Source organism: Neovison vison, chromosome 3, assembly GCF_020171115.1.
Source record: "Neovison vison isolate M4711 chromosome 3, ASM_NN_V1, whole genome shotgun sequence".
Taxonomy (NCBI): domain Eukaryota; kingdom Metazoa; phylum Chordata; class Mammalia; order Carnivora; family Mustelidae; genus Neogale; species Neogale vison.
Genome location: NC_058093.1, coordinates 203,377,913 through 203,404,840, shown reverse-complemented (window position 1 = coordinate 203,404,840; position 26,928 = coordinate 203,377,913). Strand labels below are relative to the sequence as shown.

The window sequence follows — 26,928 nt, the reverse complement described above, 5'->3', positions numbered from 1 at the left end:
CTTCCCTGAGCTCCTCACAGCAGGGCCCTCCAGCCCAGGCCACACTGCACATCCCAGAAGAAAGCATCTACCTCCCAGGCGGGCCGCCCAGCACACCAGCCCAGACGGGCAATGTGTGCTTCCACTTGGCAATCAGACCACAGGGGTGGGAGGTGTTGGCACTGAGTGGACTGGGTGGCCAGTCCAGAGGATGCTGCTAAGAAAGGGCCCAGGAGCTGGGAGACAGCAGTGTCCCGGGGCAGACAGGACAGCCCATGCCCAGTATGCCCCTCACTCCCTGGGCGTCAGTGTCCCAGGCCAGGGCCATCAACCTACAGCTCTGCCAGGAAGCCTGCTCATGTACCTCCAGGCCTGGTGGTCCCCTACTACTTGCTCTTCCCACCAGCAACAGGTGCCCAGTTCCCTGGGGCTCAGTGGGGCCTCCTGACCCCACAGAAACTGCACCCCATCCCAGCTGGCATGTGTGACGGCCGCCCTCCCCATGGCACGTAGCCGCAGAGAGTGTGACATAGGATTGCTGTGTTCTGTTGTGTGCGTCCGCCCTCTCAGCCCCAGCGCCCGAACCCATGACTGGCAGAGGCCTGTGCTCTAGGTCCCAGCTCTACAGTGAACCTGACAGAGGCTGTGGCAGGGAGCACCAGGGCTTCGGCAAGGGCACAGAGCAAGGCCCGCTCAGGGAGGGGCCCTTCACGCAGACAGTGCAAACCCCCTTGGGCAGGCAGGAGCTGGAGAGCACTGGAGTGTGGGACAAAGCCCCCCTGCCCAATGTACGAGGCTCTGCTGTGTGAGCTCAACACCCCTCCTAGAACGTGAGAAATGGGTACGGCTGAGCTTGGGTGTTCTCAGGCTGGTGTCCCCCGACTGATGGCAGGTCCGCCGGTGAAGCGGGGCGGCGCTGCTGAGACTCCCGGGCATGCGCCCCAGTGCAACCAGCTGCAGGGGGAGCCTGGTGCTCCCACTCCCCTGGGCTGGCTGACACCTACTCGAGTTACAAGCTTGACCCCGCTTCTTCCAGATAATCCTTCCCAACCCTCTGTCCACTCCTACATCGACCAGGATCCTGGGGCCCCGAGTGTCCCTCTGAACGTGACATAGGATCACTGGTCGGTGTGTCTGTCTCCATGTGAAAAGTCGGTCCCTGACTGCGGTCTGGTGCCGTGAAGGGGACTCAGGCCGTGCGAGCGTTCCCACGAAAGTCCAGCACCCAGGCACAGACCGCAGCCCTCCGAGGCTGGCTGTCCCTTCCACTGCTCCCTGCTCTTCAGGAGACTCGGACAGGTCGCTGGGCGGATGACGGACAGATGCACGACGCACCGCAGCTGGTAGGGGATGCCTGAGGCCACTACCCGAGCAGCTGCGTGGCCAGCAGGCTCCAGGGGACACAAGCTGTGGGAGGTCCCGGTCTGTGCTTGGATGTGGCCCCCCTTGCTAGAGGAACAAGATGAGCTGCCTTGTCCGGCCCCCAAAACTCTATCGGAGTGGGCTGGTGCGGGGCCCTCTGGGCTCCATCCAGCCTCCGTCACCTGCTCGGGAGATGTCCCCATCTTTCTAGAAGCTAATGACCTGATTTAAGCCACCAAGAAGCCTCTTGCGCAGCAGAAGTCTCCTGCTCAGCGGCTGCCCACACTGAGCGGCTGGCCTGTCTGTTGGCCACCAGCACAAGTTGTTAAAAACATCCACCAGCTCACACCCTGCACTGCTGACGACCCCCAGTGGCGCCTGTACAGCGCCCCCACCCTTGGGAAAGCCAGGCGCTCGGCCGTTCCCCCCACTGGAGTGCCAAGCGCTCGTCCCTCACCGGAGTGCCAGGTTCTCAGCCACCACCCCCAGGAATGCCAGGCGCTTGCCCCTCCCCACCAGAGTGCCAGGGGCTTGTCCACCGTCCCCGGAGTGCCAGGTGCTCTGCCGCCCCTGCGCATGCTGGGAGAGGCTCCCTGAGCCCTCATCTACAGGAGCTTCTCCCATTGTAGGCACGCCCGTGGGCACCTCGAAATCCCTCCATCCGTTGCACACCTGTCTTCCCCACCGTTCTCCAAACTTCGTGAAGGCAGGGACTGTCTCCGTCCTGTACCCTGCTGCATCCCGGGCCCAGACAGGCAGTGACCCGAAGCTCATACTGGACGCGGAGTGCTTCCCTCCTGGGCAGGGCTGTGATGACCTGGCAGGTGGGGCCTAGGGGGCGACGGGTGCCTGCCACCCTACAGCCCATCTCTCCTCCACCCTTGCAACAGCTCCTGCACTGAAGCCCCACCCCGCAACCCGCCATGCAGGGCGCACTGCTCGGTTCCTGTGAGCGCCGGGTCTGGGGTGGGAGCTCGGGGCTTGCAGCAGCCCTGCCCCAGCACCTGAGACCCAGTCTGCTGCTGGGGAGGCCGCCCAGCAGGGGACATGAGAGGGTCCGGCACGGAGGCTAGAGATGTCTGTTGTACGAGTGAGAGAACTAGGGCAGCCGCAAGGACGAACCCCACACGCAAAGGGTCTGGGCCTGCATGGGAGACACTGCGGACGCCCCACCTGACGGACAGCACAGACGGCAGCCCCCCCAGTGTCCTCCCCCAGCACTGGCCTCCGCCAGGCCCAGGGTCGTGCGGCCTGGCCGTGAGCGAACGCAGCTGCCCGCGGTGTGAGGTGCCTGGAGGAGCCGGACGCCGAGCCTCAAGGGTCATCAGTCGGCCAGAGGGCAGACATGTCAGGACAGGAGGGGGACTCAGGGCACCAAGAATCGGACTTTACTGAGGGCAGAGGGGGAGGATATGCTCAAATGGGCTCTGCAGAGGAACCTCGCCACCGCAGATGTCAGGGGACAGAGCCCGGGAGGCCAGTGGCTGCCACCACCACAGCCTGCCAGGGGAGGCTCAAGGACAAGGGCATCGGCCGCGGGAGCGGAGCTGCCTGGTGTGAGTGCAGGGCGACCTAGCTGCCACCTCCTTGGGGTCCGAAAACGTCCTGGGTGTGGCCAGCCCCTGGGGCCTGTAGCAGGAGGTCGGCCTTCTGGCAGGCACTGCGACACAGACCGAGGTGCTGGCGGGTGCGGACATGGCCACATCGCAGAGCTCACTTCCTCCACAGGTAAGGGACCACCCAGGCGTCTGCTTCGTTTCAGTCTGTGGGCTCAGAGTGGATTTGCCCGGCAGCCTGCCCCCTCAGACGGTGACGGCCCAGGCCTGTCTGGACACCTGCGGCGCGACCCTGGTCGCTGGGGACCTTTACTCTTCATCCGTCCGGCCGCGGCTGTGTAGTTGGTGCCTTCAAAGAAACAACTTCTGGCCTTGGCCGTGTCCGCCAGGGCTTCCCGGTCTGTGAATGCCCACTCTGTCGGCCTCATTCCTTCCTCTGGTCCATCATCTCCAGTTTCTGGTGGTGACCGGCCTCAGACCCATGTCCTCCTCCAGCACGGACACTGGGGTGTGACTGTGAGCGCAGACGATGAATTTTGATGGCCATTTCCTCAGAATTATTTTCTAACGAGATCTCACTCGGAGAGACATTTAGAAGGTGGAAGCCAAGGATCAGCCTCACATGGCGGCGGGGAGCAGGGAAAGGCGGCTGCCTGTCTCCGGCCCATCATCTGGGCAGATGCCAGCTCTCCTGAGGCTGGGGGAGGCTCAGCGCACATGTCTTCCGGCCTGTTCGTGCTCGGTGCTGGGGCTGTGGTATCCGAGGGGAGCTTCTGGGCTGGCCCACTCAGCTCTGCGGGCTGGCGGGGATTCAAGCCACAGGCTGGCTGAGCGTGAGGTGCAAGCCAGCCAGCAAGAGCCATGAGTGAGGAGAGACCAGGGGAGGCAGGTCACTGTGGACCCTCCACACGCCACAGGCTAGAAGCCACGTGGTTACGGAGCCCATGAATGGGTGGGTCTGAACGGAGAAGAGCAAGAGACACACCACGGTCCTAAGACTTGCTCTGCGGAGAAGGGAAATGTCCCCGATAGCACTTTGAACGTGGAACGTCTGATACCAATTTTGTCTCCTGTTCTTGAATTTCAGCATGGCCACGAGTGTCCCCAGCTGTGTGTGGCTCTCACCATGACCCCCCGGCAGCACCACCATTCAGCTGCATCTGCAGGCTCAGACAAGTGTTTGTACGGGGTCCCGCGGCCCCTCTGGGAGGCTGGTGGTCTCCCAACCCTGGCCCTGGGGTGGGGTTCCTGCCAAACCCCCCCAAGCAAAGCGGACAGTGGGACAGGGACACCGCCTCCCTTAAAGCCCACTGGTATGGGCAGGCTGCATGGGCATATGGTCACTGCGGCCTCGGGCCAGGCCGGGAGGGCCAGGCAGCGGTGTCGCCCGGATGCACCTCGGCCTCTGTGACACGCTAAGCATCTGTGAGAACAGAGTTCCAGGATGCCTCTTCCGTGCCAGGAGCAGCCTGTTCACAGAGGTGCTCGTAGTATCCTCGGTCAGCGAGTGAGGGGGCAGTCCAGGGGCTCTTCCTCCCTGGGCCCTCCACGCGAGAGGGCAGGACAGTCACCCCGGCAGTCACCCGAGCCCTGAGCCTGCTCGTGGAGCACCGCCGCTCGTCAGAGGCGCACACGCTCGGCTGTGTGCGGGGCGCGGACAAGCTCCTCCCAGGAACCCTGCTGGCTGTGGCTGCAGAGCACCGCGTGAGGCCCGGCTGTGGCTGCAGAGCGCCAGTGAGGCCCACCGGGTCTGTCCCTGTGCCTGGACCCTGCCCTCCCGGGGCTACCCCACCTTCCTGGTAGGAGTCTCCTTTCTCCCAGCGAACCACCATAGCCACCAGCACTGTCCTTGCTCCTCACTGGCCTGGCAGGCACCAGGCATGTTCTCCTCCTCTGGGCCCCATCCGCAGATGGGGAGGTGAAGGCAGGGGGCTTACGTGGGGTGGGCTGTAGGGCTTGGAGGGAGACCCCCCCAGAGCACTGCACCCAGGCTCCTGTCTCCATTCACGGCGTCGCCTAGAGCAATCCTGGGCCTCCCTCGGACCCACAGCGCCCCCATGGACTCAATCTACGCCCAACTTTCAGCCAAGCTTCTCCCAGTCTACCCACCACAGGGCGGACCATCCCCCACACCTCTGGCCTTGGGGCCACGTGAGCTGCCAGGGCCCAAGCCTCTACCCCAGGCCACACAGGTCCCACACAGCCGTGTCCTTTAGCCAGTAAGGTGGTTGATGACATTGGAAGGAGCCACCATCATTTCAAAAATCTCCAAAAACACAGAAAAACCCAGATCACCAGATGTTCTCAGAAACCTCCAAGATCTGGCCACACAAAACCCTCATCTCCTTACAGCAGAAGGTGGCAGCAACCCCCTCCCGTCCCCGCCCCCCCAGGACATGGCACACCTGGTCTAGTCTCCCAACAGCAACTTTGGGTGTCTCCCCAAAGTGCCCTCCCCTTCAGGGTCCTGTCACTTTGAACCCAAGGGTAGCAGGAGCCCCAGGGGACCCCTCTGGGATCAGATGGTTCAGCAAGTAAGTAGGCAAGGAAGAGCAGGGGCCCAAGGGCACCGTGGGGCTCAGTCACAGTGGAGCCGTACCAGATCGGAAGGGTTGGGCCCAGCCCGGGGGACTCAGTCTCCCACCCTCCCGCAGATCAGCATTCCATTAGCTCTGCTTCCCCCACTTAGGCACTCACGTGCCAGGGCCACATTCCCAGAGCAGGAGGGCCTAGAAAGGCAGCAGCTGTGCCCGTTGGCACCCGCCTTGCCCACCCACGAGCCTGCACAGGACCCAGAAGAAGACAGAGATCCCAACACTGCCCCCCTCAGGTCAACAGGAGGGAGGGGACGCTGGGAGTATCAGGAATCTGGGACAATTCTCAGGCACCTTCTGCAACACCTAGAAAGAGACCCCTTCCTGAGCAGTGGCTCCGAGGGACAGGGCAGAGATGTGGGGGCTTGCTGAGATGGTCTGCTGGGGGACTGTGGCGAGCACGGCTCCCCCGAACACACAGCACACAGCATGAGCCGTGCCAAGGCTGCGCACCCCTCCCTGGGCAGCCCCATCCCTAGGCTGCTCTCCTGCTGCTCAGTGGGAACGCAGCGATCGGGGGCAGGTCCAGACGCGTAGAAAACCACTTGTCGGAATAAATCACTTCACGTATGACACACACTCACTGATGCGGTCATAAAAATAATGGCACGGCACTTTTTATTTTCTTTAATCAGAAAAATAAGCCCCGCGTTTCTGGGAGACCCTGGGTGAGGACCAGATGCCCGTAAGCCCTGCTTTGGGTGCTGGGCAGCCCCCACACCCAGCCAGTGGGGACCCCGGAGAGCCAGTGTCCTCATGAGCAAATGGGATGGAGGAGGTGTGCCTCCCAGCCTCCATAAACGGGATCAGCACTGGAGTGGCCGTCGCGGCTCAGTGAGACTAGGCACACACACAAAGGGTGTCCGGGAGCCTGGCCAGGGCAAACCCCAGGAGCTGCTGCTCCCTCCCCCAGAGACCCTCCTGCTCTGGAGGATCAGAAGTGAATGCCTTGCCTCATGCCCAAACTCCAGGAGCACCAGTGTGGGACTGCCCTGAGCCAGAGGTCTGGGGTGAGGAATGGGTGACCCCCGAGCTCAGGCGTGGGATGGGCGGAGGGCAGAGAAAGCCCTGTAGTGTGAGGTCTGTCCCGACGGGGAACGTCCGGGGGGGGCGGGCAACAGCCAGGAAGCTGCGTGGGCTGGGTGGGAGGCCAGGAGGTGGCATTCTGAGAACACCCCCGACCCTCCTGGTCCAGAGCTAGGGAGACGGGAGACTCTGCCTCTGCTTCAGTACCTAGCCACTGGGGTGGAGGCGGAGTTGGGGGAGTGGGGGGGGGCACCCTCCTGTCACCAGCAGCTCCTACGTGGCCACAGACAGCCCCGAGTGCCCCCCATGTCCCCTCCCTGCATTCACAGAACACTGGAGATGAACATGCATCGCTGCCCTTTGCCAGAGGGGAGGTGAGCGGGACCTGCAGTCTGGCTCCAGTGGGGCCCACATTCTGCCTAAGGGCACGGAATGCACGCTGGCCACATGGGTCAGGGCCCCAGGGCGCAAGGCCTGCAGCTGGCACACCCCCACAGCACGTACACACACACACCACATACGTGCACGCACACACTCTCACACACACACTTGTAGCCTATCACACAGGGCGGGGGGGGGAGGCGTGCACAGACTGACGTACAAGGACACACGGGCACTCATGAGGCACAGCGAGACACTGAGGAACCCCTCCGACAACCCCAAGCCCTTGGGGGCAGCCGTGTCCACTCTCCTAGGAGTGTGCGCGTCCCAAAGTAGCGGGCACGACAGGGTCAAGCATGGCAGGGAGGTGGGAAGATGCTGGGGGTCCTCTCCTCTGTTCCTGGTGCAGGCGGGCCTCCACCTGGCAGCAGCCCTGCCGGGGGCTGCCTCTGCTGAGCCACAGTTTCCAGCCGCAAACAGCCCGGCCTGCCTGGAGAAGGCCTCTGGCCAGTGCAGCAGCACATCTGCCCAGCACGGCCACACCCAGGCCTAGGAAATGGGCATCGATCAGGCTCCAGGACTCACAGACGGGGCCTGGCGGGCCACCGCAGGGGTGGAGGATCGAGTCCGTCGTGACCTCAGGGGCCTGCAGGGACGGCCCGGTGCCAGGAGTGAGAGCTGCGGCTGACGGGCCCGAACCAGGTCCAGCAGCGACCGCCGCGGCTGGCTCGGGGGCCCCAGGAGGGGCCGACGGGGCGGGGCTGGCCGGCCCAGGAGTGAAGGGCGCTCAGGGATGGGGAGTAACGGCTGGGGTTTGCAGGGCTGGCTGGGGCCCAGAAGGGACTGCAAGGGCTGGCAGGGCTGTTCTGGGCCTAGGAGGGGCCGCTTTCGTCGGCAGGGCTGTTCTGGGCCCAGGAGTGGCCGCTTGGGGGGGTGAGGCTGTTCCGGGCCCATGAGTGGCCGCTTTTGTTGGCACGGCTGTCCAGGGCCCAGCAGTGAAGGTTTTGCGGGGCCAGGGTGCTCTGGGGCTTCAACTAATTGCTGGGGCTGACTGAGGCCCAGCAGGGACCCCTGGGGGCGGCTAGGTTGGCCTAGGAGGGACCTCCGGGGCTGGCAAGGGGCTAAGAGAGCCCGCCGGGGGCAGCAGCACTGGCCTGAAAGTGAGCTGGTGGGCCGGCGACGTGGACGCAGCAGGAGGAGTGACTGTGGGGGCCGGCCCCGCTGTCCTGAGGATGCCCTGCTGGGCTGGCCACGAAGACAGGGGGCCACCCACGACCGCACGGGCCAGCAGCGGTGCCAGAGGGCCAGGAGGGAGCGCAGGGGCCGGCAGAGGGGACATGGGGCCAGGAGGGAGCGCAGGGGCCGGCAGCGGTGCCACGGCGCCAGCAGGGAGCGCAGGGGCCGGCAGCGTTGCCACGGGGCCAGCAGGGAGCGCAGACGCCGGCAGCGGTGCCTAGGGCCTAGGAGCGCCCATCGTGGCCGGCAAGGCTGAGCCAGGAGTGACTGCTGGGGCCGGCAGTGCTGATCTGGGGCTGGAAGCAGCCGCTGGGGCCGGCAGGGCTGACCTGGGCCCAGAAGTGACCGCCGGGGCTGGCAGGGCTGTCTTGGGCCCAGAAGTGACCGCTGGGGCCAGCGGCGCTGACCCGGGAGTGGCCGCTGGGGCTGGCAGGGCTGCCCGGGGTCCGGGAGAGCCCGACGGGGCTGGCAGCGCTGACACGGGGCTGGGAGTGACCCCTGGGGCTGGCTGGGCTGGAGCTGCTGCTGGTGCTGGGCCGGGCCGTTCTGGTCCCAGTGGTTGGCTGGGAGCGGCCCCCCTTCTGGGGAGCACACCTGCATGGAAGAAAGAGCACGTGTCCACCTGGGCAGGTGTGCCTGCAGACCCCCCAACCAGCCCGGGCCCCTGAGACATGCTGCCCCCTCTCCAGCAGTCCCATCCCCAAGGGAGCTGAAAGTGGAGTGTGAAACACCAAGAAGAACCCCTCTCTGAAAAGAAGGCGCAAACCAGCGAGTCCCTGAGGAGGAAAGCAGTGTAGGGCTGAGCCGGCACCTGGGAGAGAGCCCCACGCTCTGGGAGAGTGTCCCCTGGTCCCAGTCTCCCCACCCGATCCCAGCTGGGCTCTGGTGACAGCAAGGATGCTCCCCTCCCCCACCACCCGCCAGAAAGGACCTGGCTCCCGGCCGCTGTGGAGGGAGGCCCCTGGGGTGGGCTGCTCCCTATACCGGGACCCCTGACCACCAGTCACATGACCCCCACCAAAAGATGTGCTGCATTCTACAGAAGGTTAGCAGATGGAAAACACCTGGTGCAGAGCCCGGCCCCCACGCGTTACAGACACCCTGGACACCCCGTGGTCGGCGGAGCCTGACAGACGCAACGGGGCAACGGGGCCGGCCTACCAGCAGTTGCACCCTCCTGCCCCAAGCACACACACCCCCACCCCCATCCTTGGGCTCCCAGCCTGGCCTCTCTGGCTGTGTCACCCACGGGGGGAAGGTCTTCTGTCTGCTCAGGATCTGGGCTCACGGCGAGCGGCTACCTCGGGCCCCAGTCCACATGGGCCGCGTACCCCATGCCCAACAACGAAGGAGCAGGTTGCCAGGCAGGCCCAGATGCCGACGGTGGTGTCCAGGTGTTGGTGTGGCCCCGAGGGCACCCAGGGGAGAGGGCACAGAGCCCGTGGTTCTGAGTGGGGCAGGGCCCAGCGCTCACCTGCTTGCTGGGCTGCAGTGGGGCCTTCTTCTTCCCACGGTCACAGGCAGGCTCCAGGTCCTGCTCGGGGCTGCCAATCTCCAGGGAACGCCCATTCTCACTTGGTTCTGCAGACGGGCAGTTTTCGGACTCACGGGGCTTCTTGGCAAGGCGACGTTCCCATTTCTCCTTCCGCTCATGTGGCTTCAGGGCCATGTCCTTCTGTGAGGGAAGAAGGACAAAGCTGGTTAACTGGCAGTGGCCTTGGTGACACCATGCAAGACTGTGCTGTGCTCCAAGGGCGGGTCCCTAGGCATGTGACAGCGTCTACCTGAGGTGCTCACCCCGCCAGGGGGCTATCAGTACTGGGGGGCTCAGAGGATGTTGTAGTAGAAACAAAGCTAGACCAGGGCTTAAGCTTCCAAATGGCCCCCAATCTGTGGCCCAAAATGGAGCAGGTGCTGCACTGGCCCTCCTAGGGGTGCTGCTTGGACTCCTGAGCTGATGGCTGCTGCCACAGCAGCTGACCACTGTCCCCGGGTCCGGAGCCCCCTGGGGTCTACTGCCCAACTGCACGCAGCCGGGCATGCGGACACTGTGGAAGCCTGTGCTGGGGAACCAGCCCCTGACTCGGCCAGATCCACAGAGCTCGGGGACCCTGAAGCCCTGCCCTAGAACAGGGAGGGACACCCAGCAGGGATTTACGGAGCAGGGGCTACTGTGCCAATGCCAGTCGCAGCAGTGGGGTCCCTACCGCCCCCAGCGAAGAGCTGGTCCTGCCAGCGAGCCCAAGGCCCGGGACAGCCTGCCTTCACGGTGCTGAGCAGGCGCAGTGTCCCCCACCAGCCTCACACCTGGGTCCATGGGGTCGGTAAGAGCTGCCATCTCCACCTGGCTGCTGAGGAAGAGGCAAGAACTCACTGGAAGGGACCCAGAAGATTCTGAAAGCATTCACCCGAGGTGGGGAGGAAGGCATGCATGAAGGTGATGCCCCTGGCTGACGTGTCCCCCATATCCCAGGTGATATCCTCACAGCCCCACAGGCAGTGCTTCCTGAGAACCTGCGGGGCGACTGTGGCAGCCTCTTCAAGGCTGGCCTCTGTGCTCAGGTGGGCATGTGGCCCCAGCCAGGCCTCAGGCCACCTAGGCAGGTGGCAGGGAGAACCAAAGCCCCAGTCTAGACAGGGACATGCTGTGCGCGGCAGGGGAGGTCCTCCAACTTCGAACCACACGCCACCTCCTGGCTGGTGAGAGGGGCCCACAATTCCCAGAACTAGTGCGGGGAACCAGCCCAGTTGGCCGGACTAGAGCTGCCCTTCCATGCACGGCAGCCCCCGGGACTGTCCTGCTGTGTGTGACCCACAGCCTGGGCTGGGAGCAAGCAGGTGCGGCTGCAGGCTGCACTGGGGGCAGAGGCAGCCGCGGACGCCACGCTTAGCGTGGGACGTTCCACACCCCCAGGCTCTCCTGGGGGGCCCACAGCCCCAACCACACAGATGCAGGCCGGCCCCGTCAGAGCCTCTCCCCTCTGAGGGAACAGTAAGGAGGGACGGGGTTCATCCCCACGCCGTCCCATGGCTCACTGAGGAGCAGAGGGAAGGGAGCCGGGCCGGCAGTGGCGCCTGTCCTGGGGCATCCGCAAGGCTGGGAGCCCTCCTTAAGTCTGGTGACCAGCTTGGCCCGTGCCAAGGCTCTGCCCTAAGCTCCACAGGCTTGTGCCAGGGCAGCAAGTGGCTCCTAACTCCTTGGACCTGAGACAGACCCTTCTCCGCGCCCGCCGTCTGGGACAGCAGACCCCAGGGACATTCACAGGCTGTGGCATTTCTGCAGCCTCTCCTGTAGTCCCAGTCAGATGCCTTAATGCCCGCACTGAACTCCTCAGAGCCCCAGCTCGTCTCAGCCCAAAGGGGCCGCTCCGAACCCTGACAATGGAACCCTGGCTCACTAGACCTCCTGGCTTCTGCCCTGCCTATGGGCATCAGGTTGATTCCACACTCTGGGGTGCACCCCCACCCCCCCGCATAAACTCAGCTGGACAGCAGGGCAGCCCCAGCTGAGACGCTGAACATCTCAGGGAGGACTCCTGCGCAAGGCTGGAACCTCCAGAGGAGGAGCAAATGCAAATGCCCTGAGACGGGGAGTAGCTCCCGCCCCCTCCCTCTCTTGCGCCTGCCTCCAGGGCTCCACTGGTCAGCACGTGGCCACAGGCCTCCCCGGGGCAGAACGAGGCAGTCCCTCCAGTGACAAGCAAGTCCCGAGGACTGCAGCTCACTCTGCCCATGCGGGCACGCCACAGGACACACGAGGGCCCCGCCCCTCACACGGGGTCCCCGCTTTCAGGTTCCCTGCCCCGCCTATAGGGGAGACCTGGCTGCTCACAGGCTGTTCCCTCCCACACAGGCTCCCACGGTCCGGAGCTCTCCGCCGGGAAGCTGCCACCCAACTGCAGAGCCCAGCCCAGCCCCCCCACGGCACACAGGGTCGCCGGGGCAGATGGTGGGCAGCAGTCTGCAGAGATGAACCAGAGCGACACACTGTCAAGGGCAGGCCGGCCAGGGGTTTGCACAGACGGAGCAGCAGGATGCCCACACACAGAGAGTCTCCCTCCGAGGAAGCGACTGCCAAGCATGGAGCCTGGAGGCCCCCCGACCCGCTGTGGGTATGGCTCTTCTGGGGGCCGGACAAACTTGGTACCTGCTCCAGGGGCCAGGCAGGAGGCACGCTCTCCGCCCTGAGGGGAGGGTCTGGCTTTTCCTTCTACTCAGGCCTCCAGGGGACCAGAGAAGGCCCCCCACCAGCCTCCCTCACTTCACAGATCACTTCTCAGACTTCCATGCTAACATCCTCCAGAAACATGCTCATGGGGACCCAGAACATCGGACCCCATGTCTGGGCCCCTGGGGGACACTGGCCCTGCCACGTGGGCGTGGTCACGAGGTGGGAGGGTGAGGCGCCCCGCCGTGCCCAGACACACACATGCGCAACCCCCACCCCCCAACTCCCGGCGTGCACCAACAGGATGGGCATCTCAGTGCTGCCGCCACACTGTATGGACTCCCAGGCCCCAGGCCACACACACCAAGCACCTGGCCAGGGCCACCTAGACCCGCGTACTGCCACAGAAGGCCGCCTGTCCTCTCTCCCCAGATGCCCACGGCCCCTCCCTCCGCAACGAGCGAGCGTCCTGTGCTCCAGGACTACACAACACAGGCCTCTGAGTCCCTGTGGAGTGAGCCCCACTCTCTCAGAGAGAGCCACTGTTCTGAGGCCTTCTGAGCAGGTAAAATCACAGAAATGGTTTCTAGCCTGGGGACAGGCTCTGAAGCCCCACGTGTGAGCCCTGGAGCGAGAACAGGCCTGGCCGGTGGTGTATGTGATCAGAAGCGCCAGCAGATACTAACCAGGAACCGTGGGAACAGCCCTGCCCGCGGGACAACTGGCTGGGCCAGAGCGATCTTTCTAACGAGCACTTGTAATCATGACAAACAGAACAGAGGGGACAGACGGCAGGCCAGACATGCCACACAGCCAAGCCCGGTGAACCTCCAGTGGCAGACCAGGCCAGGCCAGGCATTGGGCTCCACAAGGGCCTCCCTCTAGGCCCTGCCGCAGACCCTCTGCAGCTTCTGGAAGGGCCTCTGGGCACCCCAGCCCCCTTCTCTAGACACCTCCAATCACATCTTTCACCCAAAGTATGCATCAGTCAACCACAAATCATCCAATGCAGCACATTTTCTGTAAGCCTGTTTTATCTATTTTTTTTTTTTTTTTAAACAAACAAAAACCCGAGACTGTGAACCCTTGAAATATCAGTGACTGGGCTGTCTCCTGCCCTGGACTCAGCCCCGTGGCATCCTGGCCCCAGGGCAAGAGCCCCAGCATCTGGAAGAGTGAGGGGCTGGGAAGCCATTTGCCCCGGCCCAGCACAGCATGAGCCAGCAGGCAACAGGCCTAGGCCCTGTGGCATGGAGGGACAGCCACCCCATGGGCCCTCTCCTGGCTCAGGCGGGCAAAAGGCCTTGTGTATCGGGACCCAGAGGCAGCCACCTCCGCCCAGCCACTGCCCTGAGAATGATGGGGGCTTCATGGAGCAGCCCCCAGACTGTGCACCCAAGGGGCTCTTGGTCACAGGATTCAACAGTTCCTGCCACAGGGGTATCGCCGGAACGTGGCCGGCTGGCCCTCTCCAGCACACCAGGGCTGGGGCTGGCCTTCACTTGTGATGCTGACCCCGTGTGAGCCTAGGCCCGTTCTGGGGGCTCACCCTAGCTCAGGCACACTCCGCCCCAGTTCCACCCCCACTGAGCCAGCAGGGTGGGGCGCTGGCCTGGGTCCCAGGCACAGCTCTGCCTGGACCACGGGGCCTCTGGGTAGGCATGGTCTCCTCATCTGTAGACTGGGGCAGCGGCCGTGCCCAGACCGTGCTGGACGCTCCGGGTGCAGCAGGGCCGCAAGAGCAGTGCCTGCCCCCAAGAGGCCAGGGCGGGACGGCAAGTAGAGAGAGACTTGGAGCAGACCCCCACGGAGCGGGGCAGTGGTGGGCTGGCATCAGACTGGGGGGGGACGCTCGGCGGGCTGCTGGGGGATCCACGCTGGGAGCCTACAGAACTGGGGCGTGCCCACGAGGAAGCAGGCCCTGCTAAGGCTGCAGCGACAGGCTGGGGTGAAGCCACGTTGGGGTGAAGTACAGAACTGGCCTGTACCCCTGAGCTGCCGTCCGCCCACAGACTCATCTGTGAGCCCAGAGACTGGGCGGCAGATGTGCCCCGGCGCATCCCAGCACCCGCACACAGAGGGGCCCTAAAAAAGGGGCATGGCCAAGCGCCGAGGCCCACAATCCTTGAGGAAGCAACAGTCCCACAGTGAAGCCTCCAACAGCCCCCGGAGCAGCCAGGCCCCTGGACCCTCCCCAGACCACAAGGGGGATCTGCCTGCTGTCATGAAATCAGTGATTACGTTTTCCTATAGCAATTTTATGGGGCTATTTTTAGCTCCCCTAAACGTCACTACTATGCAGTACTAAGAAGCTCTCAAACCGCACTTCAGTAAGCCAACTGTGCAGAGATAGCAGGAGTTAGAACTGGCAGACCCAGATTCTCTCACTGAGGGTCTGAGGCTGCGAGGGCGGACGTGTACCGGCCTTTCCTGGCTCCCAGATCCTGTGGGCAAAGGCATGGCCGCACCCCTCCAGCCAGGTGGGTGCCCCCTCTGCTCCTGGGGCTGCAGAGCGGCCTCGCCCCCAGGGTCACACAGAACCCACCCTCACAGCCATGCTCCGGCACGCTCCTGGTGGCCTGACCCACCTGACCTTCCCTCCAACCAGCCCACCTCCCCACTTTCCCACCCTGCTTGGCTGAGGCTGCCCGTCTCCCAGAACCTCCGGGACTTGGGGGTCCCCAGAAGACCTTGCGGGCTCACAGATCAGGCAACAGCCACTGCTCACCCGGCAGGCTGTCCTCCCCAACCCGGAAGACCTCCAGCGCACACCTGCCCCGGGCCCTCGGCATAGCTGCCCCCACCCTGCTATCTGTGCGGCTCACTCTCCTTCACCTGCAAGTTCTTAACGCAAACTTCACCCCTCACACACGCTAAGTACAGGCCCAGCCCACACGCACCTACCTTCTGTGTTGTGACCTACCCCCTCCGGCCCCGGGGACAGAGATCACATATACAGGCATCTTCTTCCAGGTGGTGGAGGGGCCTCTCCCCAGGAAGGGTAACCCCCCTCCCCAGCTAGGAAGGAGGCAGCCCGTGTGTCCACCGCCCACCAGCAACCGGTACACCCCCCAGCACCCCAGAGTCGACCGACTGGTCCCTGTATGTTTGGGACTGAGAAGGCTTCCTGGATGTGGGAAAGGCACAGAGAAACAGGACGTCCTGTGAACCGTAATGGCAGCACTGCCCTACCATAGACCATCTGCACCTGAGTCACAGAGAGCTGGAGGACAGGACGGACAGGACAGTGGGGTGGGGAAGCCAGGGTCCCTCCACCAGGCCGAACTGCCCAGCCCAGGGCCGCCATATCAAGGTGCGGCAAGGCCTGGGGCCCCCCAACACCCGCAGCTAAGGAGGTTGGGAGTCGCGGACAGACAGAGAGCCAACCCGGACAGTGCCTGCAGGCAGCCCCCACCCAGCTGCCCCGGCCCGGCCATGACAACCACGTCCAGCCACCCCCTCCAGCTACCATGCCAGGACAGGCATCCTCCCTGACCTGTCCCCTCCTTAGCTCACACCCACACTGGATGGGTACTGTTCCCCATCACCTTCCCACCCCCACAGCCCACCCGCTGTCCCTCCATATAAGGCAGCCTGCTGGAGAGGTCCCTCAATCCCCAGGATGACGACAGGGCCCCTGAGGGTAACACGGCCCTCAAGGACCAGCCCCCGAAGGGCTCACTGACACCCCAGCTGTTGCAGAACCCTCTGGAACCTGCCTCGCTCGTGCCCCTCGGTCCCTCTAGGTCAGTCTCTTTCCGGCTCAGAGGACTCCTCAGCACCCCTGCCCTGGGTGCCCACCCACAGTGCGCTCTATGCACTGGAACGCAGGCCGAGCAGGAGGGCTGGAGGGCAGACGGTCAAAGGCCTGGGAGCGGGGGAGCCAGGCGGGGAGCAGCGCCACCACAGCCTCTGCCGCACCCAGCGCTCAGCACACTAATGGGGACCCACCCCCCCAAGCTCTGTGAAGACACTTACTCCTTTCCACGGCCATCCAGCCCCTGCCACGTGCGGAGGGGCTGCTGGGACAGAGGCAGCACCCTGGAAATGGAAGAGACCCGCCCACCCTATGGCCTGGGACAAGCCACACAAATGATGGCGACAGGTGCTCTGGACAAAAGCACGAAGGTGGATGAGGACGGTGGGCACAGAGCCGGAGGTGAAGAGGCAGTGAGTAAGAAGCGGGCAGGCCCTGCTCGGGGCCCCCCCACCCAGGCCTGCATACCGCGGACACACCCTCCTCCCACGACAGTGCACACACGCCCCACTGCGACCCCACACTGTGACCCCGTGCTGACCGGCCAGGCTGCGCTCTCATCCGCACTCAACTAGGACCCTCCTGCCCACGGCCACTGTCCTGGCAGTTGGGTGTGGAGGTCAGCCTCTGCCCAAGCCCCCTCCACCCCACCAAGCCCCTCCATGTGCCCACCCATGACCGCCAGAGCTGGCCTTGGGCTCACCGCCCTGCAAGCCCCCGTCAGACTCTGCGACCTGCTCAGCTGCACACTCAGAGAGACTGCCCAGGGAGGTCAGAAGCCAGGGCCGCTGTTGCTGAAACATCCGGGCCTGTTTCGTCCAGGGGTGGGGGACACAGAGAACCAACCTCAGGGTTAGCTCAGAGAAGAACACTGGGGAGGGGACGGGGACTGGGGGGGGGGGTGGCAGGACCATGTGGCAGGAACTTTCAGCTCATCACCCCCACTTCCCAGATGAGGAAATCGAGGCCCAGAGTGGGCAGAGGGCTAGCTGGGGCCACGCGGTGAGGAAGAGAAGGGACTTTAGGCCAGGTGTTAGGACTGGGCTCGCCCCCTTCACTGTCCTCCTCAGCTGTCTGGAAGCAGGGGAGGCTCGGAGGAAGCATCCCAGACTCGCTCCTGGAAGACAGAACCAGCACAGCAGGTGCACAGGCCCCAAGACAGGAGTGCCCGGGGCCCCAGGTGAGGGGGTGGGCAGGCCAGGCCTCATGGAGAATGTGGGTTCATTCCACAGGCGACAGGCAGGGGCCCCGGCTTTACGCGGGAGACAGGTCTGCATGAGTTCCTGACAAATCCACTCTGGGCTCCTGGTACCGAGCGTGGGCCCGGCAGCACGCGGGACAGTGTGGGCTGAGGACCAGCCAGTGGCCTGCCAGCCTCTGAGGACCGGCACGTGGGGCTAGGGCGAGCGGTTAGGAGCCGTCCGCAATGGGTAAGCTCAGAGAGCTGATGGGGGTCATGGGCAATCCCGAAAGTCCCCGTGGGGGCTCTAAGTCTGACTGGGCTGTGGCCTCCCGCTCATCCCTGGCAGAGGGGTATGCGTGGCGGCCCTCCAGCAGAGCACTCATGTGCCCGGCGTGGACGGGGGCATGGCCCTCCGCACCCGCTGCTCACTCCCCGCTCTCAGCGGAGAACCCTCCCTTGGCTGGGCCCCAAAGGCGCCTGCAGTCGCCTTGGCGTGTACGTGGCTCCCGGCCTGCCACCTGTGGGGCGTCCAGGGAGCGGCGCCCACCCAAACAGCTGCTCCCAGGCAGAAGCAGAGCTGGAGGCACGCAGATGCCTCGCTAGGCAGAGCATGAGCTGGGCAGACAGGTGGGGGGGGGCATGGACGTGCCCCACCAGGCCAGCCTGGTCCCCCCGACCCCACACGTGTGCACACACACTGACTGCCACTGGAGAGACAGGCAGGGGTGGTCTACATGCTGGGCTGGGTACCAGGTTCCGGAATCAGCTCTCCCCCACACGCAGCTTCAAACAGAAGCCTGGTACACACAGTCCTGGGGAGCTGAATAAGGCTGGTAACTCGTTGGCGAGTTTTCTTTCTTTAGCTCCTCGGGCAAATCAGGGCACCAGAACAGTCTCCACATGGAACTGGAACCAGACACTACATTTGTCCAAAGTCCCCAAAGCACTCAATTCCATGTGGGTTTCAGATTCTGGCTCCCAAAGGAGAAAGCACCTCGGGTGCCTTTGGGGCCCCAGCCTGGCCACCTCACCGACCCTCTCCAGGCATCCAAGTGGATGTCCCGCCCAGCCCTGCCGGGCGCCTTGCTAGCACCTGCCAGGCCTATGCAGCCTCCTCCCGAGCCCCCAATTTCTTTGCAGGCACTCACTCACCACTCTGGTTACCTATCTGCGTCCTGTCTGGAGCCGACCCAGTAGCTGGCAGAGTATGGCACACAGTAGGTGCTCAATAAAGGCTCAGAGAATCAGGATGGGAAGAATGGATCCAAACACCCCCTGCTGGCCAGCAGTCCCCTCCAGAGGCCTACAGCCTGGCGTGGCCCGCAGCAACCACAGCCTGGGCCCCAGTGAACAAGACACAATAAGACACCATCCGGACCAAGGGTCCAGGTGATGGGGGCTGCCGCGGGCTGAGTGAAGAAAGCCACGGCTCAGTTGATCTAACCCAGTGTTGGAGAGCTCTGACTGGGACATGGTCTGGCTTCCCAGACTTCCGGGAGGCCTCATGGAGGCTGCACTGAGGGGCTCTTGGCAGAGCGTATGGGTGGGTGACAACAGCCTGGGTGGTGTGGCTGTGGCCGGGCCGACCAACTCCTCTTCCACCCTCGGCGATTAGCAAACGCCTGGAGCCTCGGCCGCCTCTCCAGTTTCCCTAATGGGGCCGACCACGGCCCCCACCTCTGGAAGCAGAGCACGGGAACCACAGGGGTCAAGGCCAGGATGACCGTGGCTCCCAGCAGGCGCACTGCCAGGTCACTGTGCAGTTGCTGGCACTCGGGCTGCCCCAAGAACATGACCCAGCCAAGCCCACAGTGAGGTGATGTCCAGCCTCCAGGGTCCTTCCTCCGGACAGCAGCCACTGCCCACCCGAATAGAACACAGGGGCACACGGCCTAAGGCCTCACCACCTGCCAACTCACAGGCAGTCCTGCTCGGCAGCAAGTGCCCCAGGCCGTCCTGCTCTGGGGTGGGGGAAAGGGGTGAGGGGCGCCCTGATGACCCTGGGTCCCTGGATCCTTTACTCAGTACCTGCCCCCCACACACACACCCTGAGCTGACTCGGGTCTCTAACTGGCCACCAGCAAATGCGGATGAACACTGGGGCCGCACAGGTGGAGAGGAGCTGCTGATTCCTGAGCCGTTTGGACTGCTCCAGAACACAAGAGAAGATGCCGCCGACACAAGACAGTCTCAGGCCAATGTATCTAAGAACATGGTGCTAAAAACCCAGCCACAAGCTCACAGCAGTCTGCCCCCGTTGCCTGGCATTCAGGGCCAGCCTGACCTCACCAGCTCCAGAGAACAATGACAACCACCAAAGAGGGCGCGTCAGGCCCACTGCTCACTTCTGCTCTAGTCCAGGCAAGAAACCATGGCCGCATGGAGGGTGGCACACAGCCGTGCGGAGTCGGGGGAAGAGGAGAAGCCCACCGGAAAGGATGCCATGGGGGTGCTGAGAGGCCACGGGACAGGAAAGAAGATGAGCGGCGACGGCGCTGTGTTCCCAGCGGACCCCACAGCGGCCAACTGAGACGCTTCACTGGACAAGCATCGGACGGACACGGGAACCTGCTGGCGCCCAGGCAGGAGCACGGCGGCAGCCCATCAGAAAACAGAGCGACCAAGGCACGCCAAACAACCGCCTGGTGCCACAGCCGAGGACAGCTGCCTCTCCAGGTATCAAGTGAGCAGCACTGCACGGCAGATCCCCTGCCCCAGCCCCAGGTCTCGGAGCTGCTCCCTGGAAACAAGCATGCGTGCAAGGAGATTCTGGTGGGGAGACGTCCACGAGGGAACGACACCGCCTGAGTCCTCGTGGGAGGGACAAGGAACAGAGAATAAGCTGGAATGGGTCAGGGGTGGCCCAGACACAGGGCTGAAGGCTCCGTGCCAGGGAAGGGGGAGTTTACAACCAGACAGTTGAGTCACCTGACACTTGGGGAAAGGATCTTCCAGGCAGGGGACAGAGCAGTTAGCCAGGGCCAGAAGTGTGCCCCTGTGTATGTCTGAGGATTCTCTGGCAGGGGGGTTGTGGGAGGGGGCTCGATGTGGCGGGAGCTACAGGACCGAGGGACTGTGGTGGGGTATGAAGGAGGCCATGGCAGAGACAGGCCCAAAGAGCTAAGGGGATGGTAGGGACAGGACGAGTCTTGTGAACTCATGAGCGTTTGCTATCTGCTCTGGTGTGTGTGGGGACGACAGGGTGACTGTCCCGCAGCAGGCCCAGAACAATGGATAGAGGACATGAGGTCCTACGCTCAAGCTCCAGGAATGCGGTTTCACCATGTGTGACCAAGGGGTCACATGGAGGCTGTCCTCTGCTCTGTCCAGGTCACAGAGTTGCTGCCCCAGATGGGGTCTGGAGCACAGACACACAGTTACACGCGTATGCCAGCAAGGACACAGCACACACGTGAACCCACCTGCACACACACCTGCACCTGCGGTGGACCTGAGACTCTGGCTAGAAACTCCGAGCGGGGCAGGGGGATGGAGAGCTGCGGTCTGTCGCAGGGGTGCCCCCATGACCCCCGCTGCCGATGCTGGGTAAAGCCAACCCTCTGGCAGATGAGGCCCACGGCACCCACAGTGAGGTGCGGGCAGCCTGAATGGGCTCAGCAGAGTGCATGTGGGGAGACACGGGCCCCCACCTTTGCCACCATCAGTCCTACGCCATGCTCACAGATGCTGGGACTCAGTGTGGGCAGGAGAGAGAAACTGAGGCCCACAAGCTATAAATGCTGTGTATGTAAGCCCCAGCCAGAGAGAAGCAGGGCAGTGGGCCAGGGTGACGGAGGCCAGGAAACAGGCCCTGCCCACTGGCCAGGGGCTCCAGACCCTCAGCTGTACCCAGGGCCAGGTAGGGACAACAGGCTGGCCAGGAGACCCAGGGCCAACTCCACTGTGCTGTGCCATAGTGTGTGAGCCTTCACGCCACGGCCCCGCCGCCCATGACAGGTGGGCAGTGATGGAGCAGCCTGTGTGTAGCCGCAGGCCCTGCAGACCATCTGCGATGCCAGCCAGGCTCAGAGGGGCAGCCCTTCCCCAGAGGTCAGGCAGCTGGCCCAGGGCCGCCCAGGAAAGGCCGTCCATTTAGACGCTAGGGAGACCGCTGGCCGCTCTACTCAAGCTCAGACTTTTCCCGAAGATGTGACCCAAGTCTGGGGGAAGACTCACCAGATCCCTGTTGTCCGGCACCGTGGTGGGCAGATTCCAGATGAGAACTTTGCCCCCCCTTCAGTTTCCTCATCTACCAAGTGGGTGCTTGAGGACGGTGCCCTCAGCGGCTGTCAATGTCACCACTGCTCCCACCACATGACTTCTCACAGCGGACACTGACCCACACAACTGGAGAGCCCAGGCCAGGCTCCCACCCCACCCCCAGCTGTCTGCCCAGGCCAGGGAGCCCACATCCACACGGGAGGGGGAGGCTATGCAATGGCGTTGTGCTTACCAACCGGAACGCGGGGTCCCCCTTGGAGGGAGCAGCTCCTCCCCCATGGCAGCCCTCAGGAGGAACACGGGAGCAGACGAGTGCCGGCCTAGGCAGGCTCCACATTCGGTGCCCTACCTCCGTTCCATGACTGCAGGCAAAGTGCTCCTGCTCTCCGGGCCTCAGTATCCCCAAGGGGGCACCCTGGAGGTGCTCTGGCCAGTGGGCGTGGTCGCTCCCAGCTGCCAGCTCCTCTCAGCACCAACCCTCCTCTGTCCCTCTCCTTGGAGGGCTGGGCCAGGCACACATGCAGCCCCCCAGATCAAGGCCCCCACAGGCGGGAACCATGGTGTAGGCTTCAGCACATGGACAGTGAGGCCACATCCTGGACCCCCACACTTCTGGCCCTTAGCAAGCAGACCCAGCATGATCGTGTGCCCCTTGCCCAGGGGGACACCGAACAGCAGCTTCAGAACCACTACCACTGAGCCCTCTGCACAGGCCAGAGGGTGTTCTGCCCCCCTGCAGGGCCACCACCCATCAGAACGCAAAGAGCCTCCAGTGCCTGCATTGAGACGACAGCCCCAGCCCCAGCGTCCTAAGCCCGGGGAGAACTGAGTTACTTCCAGCAGAGACGCACAGCATGCCCCCGACATCACCCGAAGCTGGGAGATGGGCAGGCAGGCCAAGAGCACGAGCCCACACGGCCATTCACCTGCTGATGTGGCCACAGGGAGGCCCGGCCTGGTGTCTCAAGCACAGCCGTGTGCAGCAGGTCGTGTCTGGCTTTAGTGTCCATTTTATGGATTATCCAAGTTAACATGTAGTGATCGGTGTGAGAAACAGAATTAGACATGAAGTCACCGGTTACCCCAGCTAAAACTTGGGGTGTTTTCCTTTTTGTTTTTTACTCCTGGATACATGTCTCCTAGACCCATGTAGAGACATGGTGGGTAACCCTTTCTTTCTAGCAAAAAAAGGCGAGATATGCTACTAGGGCCCGTGTGGTTCTACCCACACAACATATTGTGAAAAGGCCAGAAGCTGGCCAGGGTAGTTCCCGCAGGCGGTCACGGCTGGAACTGAAAACTGTTTCAGACTATACGTGTTCACTGATGTTGATCTTCGAACCAGCTGAAGGTATCTCGCTGTTTTGAGACAAATCAGCGAAGAACCACACAGATGCCAAACCAGAAGGGTGGTTTCCAGTGGGTACGTGCGGCACACGTGCTCGCAAGTAGGTAGCACACAGAGAGCGCGCCAAGGGGAAGCGCTGGTGCCCAGGCATGCGGACAGCCCTGATGGAAAAGCTGGGGGCCACAGAGTAGGTCTGCCTGCAAAGTGGATCTCCCAGGAGACTCAGGGGCTCGCACTGTGGCCTAACGGTTCCCTTTGCCATTAGGGAGGGTGGGTCGGGAGGACCTCAGTTCTGCCCTGGCCTGTCCCCCAAGGGCCTTCTCATCACCTCTGCAGGCAAAGATGTCACAGGAACCAGGACAGCAAGAAACATCCACCTGTCCCTAACATTCCTGGTCAGAAAGAGAAAGACAGCCCCTGTCCCCACCAAACCATAAGACCCCTGCCCGCTGCCACCTGCTCCCACCCTGTTGAACAGAATGAGAATGCCGACGGAGGAACAGGGCTGACATGGGCAACCCCTGCCCAGCCCATAGCCTCCGCACGCCCTCAGCTCAGATAGCGAGCTCCCACCGTCCATCTCCATGCCCAGGCCGTGGACACACTGTGAGCCTGGCCAGACCCGGAGCCCTCTCCTCAGCTGACACCACCATGTCACATGTGTGTGGCCCCAGCATTTCACACAAGTGGCCTGTGATCCTCTTAGACACCAGAGGTAAGGACTCCTCCTCTCTTCCCAGCAAACACAGGTGCGCAGGGAGGTGCTGGAAGGGTGGGGTCAGGGACCTGCCTGGGGCGTGGGGGGCGGGGGAGGTTGCATCCTCAGGATAAAGAAAAGGAGAACTCTTGGACTCCCGCACTCAAACCTCCTAAGCAAGTCTACACCTGACATTTGGGTGTTTATGCCCCAGGGGTGACAGCGGTGCACATCCCTGTGCCATGCAGCCCTGGCAGAGCTCTGACACTGGGTGGGTGCAGCACTGGGCCTCGGGGTCCCCATCTTTACAGTGCAGTTTGAGGACACGCAGACCCAGAACTGTGCCTGGTCAGGTACACGTTCACTGTGTGCTGCCACTCGGTGTCCTGATGAACTATCTGAACTCTGGGGAAACTATTAGGCTTCAGCAAGAAGTGAGCCCGAACGAGAGAACCAAACTGGAAGCTACGACTTGTGCAGAAGCCCCGTACTTTCCAAGACAGGCGGGTCCTCCCTGGCCCAGCGGGGCAGGAAAAGGCACAATGGTGCCGTGGCTGGTGAACTCCGAGCAGCCGGCAGACTCCATCTACGGCGGGACCTGCAGAAGCCCCCACGCCCAAGGCTGCACTGAGGGTCCCCGATGCCGGAGGGGTGCTGTCAAGGCTGCTGCCGGCTCACTTCAGCGGGGGTGCAGACGGACTTCCGGCACAACCTTCCTCAACAGCCGTTCTCCTCCCACAAACACATATGAGGCACGGGGACCGTCACAGAGCACACACTAGACAAACGTGGTGCCTGCTCTCTTCCAGCTTACAAGTTCGGGTGGGGAGAGGGTCAAAGAAGAGTCACTCCCTAGATGGCTTCAGAGAGTGGTCACTGACAGGAAGGAAAGGGGAAGATGGGCAAGGTGTGGGTGGGCAGGTCACTGGGGAGGGCGTGAGCAGTGTCTGTACGGAGGAGATTCGAGGGTCCAAACGACCTGGGACCAAAGGGCCCGAGGCAGCAGAACCTCTGAGGGGCTAACGTGCCTGCGTGGGAGGCCGACATGCAGGGCCCTGGAGACCACAGGCAGGACTGTCTCTTGCCCACCTGGCAGGGCAGGCTCGCACCTGGAAGGTGGCAGGGGAACCACTCTGCGAAGCTGCGGCGCTGAACTTGGCCATCCCTTCCCATTCAGAGCTGTGGCACGTGCCACCCCCGCCAGAGTGTCTTTGCTGGGGACCCCTTGATCCAGGAGCCATCCAGGGCCCCCCAGCTGCACACAAAGAGGACCGGGTGGGGATGGGGGCTCTGTGGTTGACGTAAGTGCCCCACCTCCACGCATGATCCACCTGCTAGACAGAAAGCAGCACACCTGTCCCAGAGGCATGTCCCCGGCTGCCAGCACCTGACACTGGACAGACCTGGCCCACCTCAGGGAGAGGGCGCACTGCAGGCACCTCTCCCCAGAGCGCAGCCTCCCATTGGGGATCCCAGGCCACTGGCTCCCGAGCCCCAGAAAAACGAAGGGGGGCTGTTAACGGGGCAATTTCTGGGACCCCCAAACCCAGGGGAAGCCGGTGGCCCCTAGTAAGCGCTGCAAGGGGCCCCTGGAGGGTGCGGGGTGGGGGGCGGGCTGGCTGGGCCGGCGGAACTGTGGGGTGCAACTTCTCCCCAGTTCTAGGTCAGGGCCCTGGCCAAATCTGACAGTCAGTACTCACTCCCTTCTCAACTCACCTGGGTTCGCACAGGAAGGGCCGCATTTGCTGAGCAAATATTGCCCGGATAACTCCGCCATTCAAGCGTTTTTTGGTTTTTTGGTGTTTTTATTGTTTTTTGTGTTTTTTTTTTTTTTTGCCGTTCTACGGACCAGCCAGTGAAGCAGCCGTCAGGAGAGGGGTCTCAGAAATCCCCCTGCCTGCCTCCGTCTGAACAGAAGCCTCGAGCAGGAGAGGAACGGAAGAATCTCGAAGGACCCCCTCCGCCACCGCCCTCACCGGGACCGGCAGTGCTCACCGCCCGGCACGTCCTGAGCCCAGCCAAGCGGTATTTTGGAAACGGAAAACAGCGGAAAGGGAAGCGCGCGAGCGACCCGGCGGCGTTCGGCCGGACAGTGCCACTGCGAACCTTTTCTCCCCAGCCGCTGCAGACGCACTCGCCGGCGCCCCCCGCAGCCTGCCCGGCCCCCTAGCAGCGACCTGCGCCGCGCGCGGGGCCCACGCGGCCCGGCAGCCCTAAGGGGTGGGTGTGCCGCCGCCCCGGGAGCGCCCCGCCCGCCGCCCCACCTACCTCCAAGGCCTCGAGCGTGCTGAAGCTGGCGATGGCGAAGCCGTCGATGACCTCCTCCTCCTGCGAGCTGGACTCGCGGCGGCGGCGGCGCGGGGGGCGCACGGCGGCGGCGCGGGGCGGGGGCGCGCGGGGTAGGCCCGCGTTCTCCTTGCCAGGCCCGGGCTCGGTCTCGTCGCCCGACGACGCGCTCTGGTCGCGGGCGTCGCGGGCCGCCTCCCGGCGCCGGCCGCGGTCCCGCTGCGCGCGCGAGCGCCGGCTCTGGCGGACCTTGGCCTCCATGGTGCGCGGTGACCTTGCGGCCGCGCCGTCGGGCTCCCGCGCTGCCGCTGCCGCTGCCGCTGCGCTACGCGGCGCCGCCGGGCTCGGTGCGGGCCGCGCGGGCTCGGGCCCTGGGCGGCGGCGGGCGGCAGGCCGGGCCGGGCATGCCGCGCGGGGTCCCTCAGCCCCGGGCCCGGCGCGGCCTGGGAGCCCCGGCGCGGGCGGCCGCGCGCATCGGCGGGGCGGCCGGTGCTTAGCGGCCCCGGGCCGCGGCCCCGGGGGCGCGCCTCATGCGCGGCGGGCGGCGGCGGCGGCTGGCGGAGCGCGGGCGGGGCGGGTCCCGGGCTGAGGCGCCGCGGCTCGTGAGGCTGAGGTTCGGGCTGACGCTGAGGCTGAGGCTGAGGCTGAGGCGGCGGCAGCAGCGCCCGGAGCAGATAACAACTGACGTACTTCCGCCCGGCAGCCAGCGCCAGAGGAAGTGGGCGCTCCAGCCGAGTCCGGCGCCAGCCCCGCCCAGGCCCCGCCCCGACCGCACCCCGGCCCCGCCCCGGCCAACCCCGCCCCGCCTCCGGCTGAGGAGACCCCGCCCCGGGCTCCGCCCCGTGCGCGCCGTCCTCCGCCGAGCTCCGCCCCAATTCCTGCAGGCTCCGCCCCTCAAGGAGGGACTGGAAGGCCGCGCCTCCCCCTCCCACCCCTCGGCTCTGCGGGCACCTGGGCGGGGCGCCCCCTCACGTGGGAGGCACCCTCCAGGGGTGTCTGCCCTTCTCCAACCTCGGCCTCACCACGGAAAAATGGTGGGGGGACTGCTCCAGCCAAACCCGACACGTGGGCCGAGGGGCAAGCTCACCGTCCCACCCGAGCTGGAGGCTGGGGTGGGGGTGGGGACTTACTGGG

At 64.1% G+C, this 26,928-nt stretch overlaps 1 protein-coding gene across 7 annotated transcripts in view; it reads right to left on the bottom strand.

Annotated features, from left to right (window-relative positions):
- The window catches only part of FBRSL1 (fibrosin like 1), a 78,480-nt gene extending 52,361 nt beyond the window's left edge, over positions 1-26,119 (bottom strand). For 6 of the 7 annotated variants that reach the window (XM_044243582.1, XM_044243576.1, XM_044243579.1 and 3 more), the window contains exons 1-2: positions 25,777-26,119; positions 9,609-9,809 (exon numbers count right to left, since the gene is read on the bottom strand). In XM_044243582.1, coding sequence (XP_044099517.1) covers positions 9,609-9,809; positions 25,777-26,055 — 480 coding nt within the window. In that variant the 5' untranslated portion in view covers positions 26,056-26,119. Of the gene's footprint in view, positions 1-6,078; positions 8,729-9,608; positions 9,810-25,776 lie in introns of those variants that run through there. The other variant, XM_044243583.1, reaches the window with a different exon arrangement.
- Between the last annotated feature and the right edge of the window lie 809 nt (positions 26,120-26,928).